At 68.8% G+C, this 1,075-nt stretch overlaps 1 protein-coding gene across 1 annotated transcript in view; it reads left to right on the top strand.

Moving 5' to 3' along the window:
• The window catches only part of AURANDRAFT_68443 (hypothetical protein), a gene marked incomplete at both ends in the record, with an annotated part of 2,688 nt that extends 2,399 nt beyond the window's left edge, over positions 1-289 (top strand). The window contains one exon of the mRNA XM_009044128.1: positions 156-289. Within this exon, the coding sequence (XP_009042376.1) occupies positions 156-289 (134 nt within the window). The remainder of the gene's footprint in view (positions 1-155) is intronic.
• Positions 290-1,075: the final 786 nt, after the last annotated feature.

Below are 1,075 nucleotides of genomic sequence, written 5' to 3'. Positions count from 1 at the left end.
CGTTTGGCGCATGGCTCATCTTCACTATACAAGTAGGGGGCGCGAGACTCGCCGCGTTCTCAAGATCCTGCTCCGCGCTGGAGTGCCTTTTGACGATAGCCACAAATATGTGCTTTCGGGGGGGCCCGCGCGCGCGTTCCTCAAATCCGTCAAAGCCGCGGGCGGCTGGGAAAACTACATCGTCGAGCATCGCAACATTACCAAGTCCATCGTCTCCAAGTGCGCCCCGGTCCCCGACGACTGCCTCCTCGCGATCGCCGCCTTCGTGGCGCCCGCGGGCGGCTGGTGAGACTACCCTCAAATCAACTAAAATTTACCAGCGCTTCTTCGTCTTGCGCTTGGGCTTGGCGAGGGCGGGCGATCTTCTCCGCCGCGTGGTCGCGCGCCGCGTCGAGGGTCCGGGCCTGCCGCTCCGTGAGCGCCGCGCCGTGCGTCGCCTTCACCAGGTCGAGCTGGTCGAGCGCGAGCTTCGGGAAGCGGAGGCGCGACAGGGCCTCGGCGCGGCAGAAGAGGCCGTCGGCGTCGTCGGGCTCCGCGCGCAGGAGGCCCGGGCTCGGCCGGTCGCGCGCGAGCGCGTCGATCGCCGCCTGCGGCTCGCCGGACGCGAGCAGCGCGACGGCCGCCTGGGCAGCAAAAGGGTGGTTCAACGTCGCTTCAACGTGAGCGTTCCGCGCGCGCGCGTTCCGAGAAAAGCATCCACGCTTCGAGACCGTTCCGAGAGATGATCGCTCGTCCAAAAATCAGCCAAAACGAGTGGAAAACGGCCGAGATATGAGCCTTTGAAGTTGGGAATTTCGCTCTCTTTTGCTGCCCTGACGGCCGCGTTCAGCGCCGCGGCGCGCCAGAAGGCCCGGAGCAGCGGCGCGAGGCGCCGCGTCGCCCAGGGCGCGCCGCAGGCCGCGTCGCCGCCGGCGCACGCGTCCGCGTCCGCGAGATTCGTAAAGTCGACGGCGACGTCGTACGCGGCGGCCGCGTCGCGCGCGCGGAGCCCCCGGAGCGCGAGGAGGCGGTCGCCGTCGCCCTTCCACTCGTGGGCCGCGAGGACGCGGCCCCAGAGTTTTGGCGCGATGCCCGG

This window comes from Aureococcus anophagefferens (genome assembly GCF_000186865.1).
Source record: "Aureococcus anophagefferens unplaced genomic scaffold AURANscaffold_146, whole genome shotgun sequence".
Lineage (NCBI taxonomy): Eukaryota > Pelagophyceae > Pelagomonadales > Pelagomonadaceae > Aureococcus > Aureococcus anophagefferens.
This window is presented reverse-complemented; position numbering and strand designations above follow the sequence as displayed.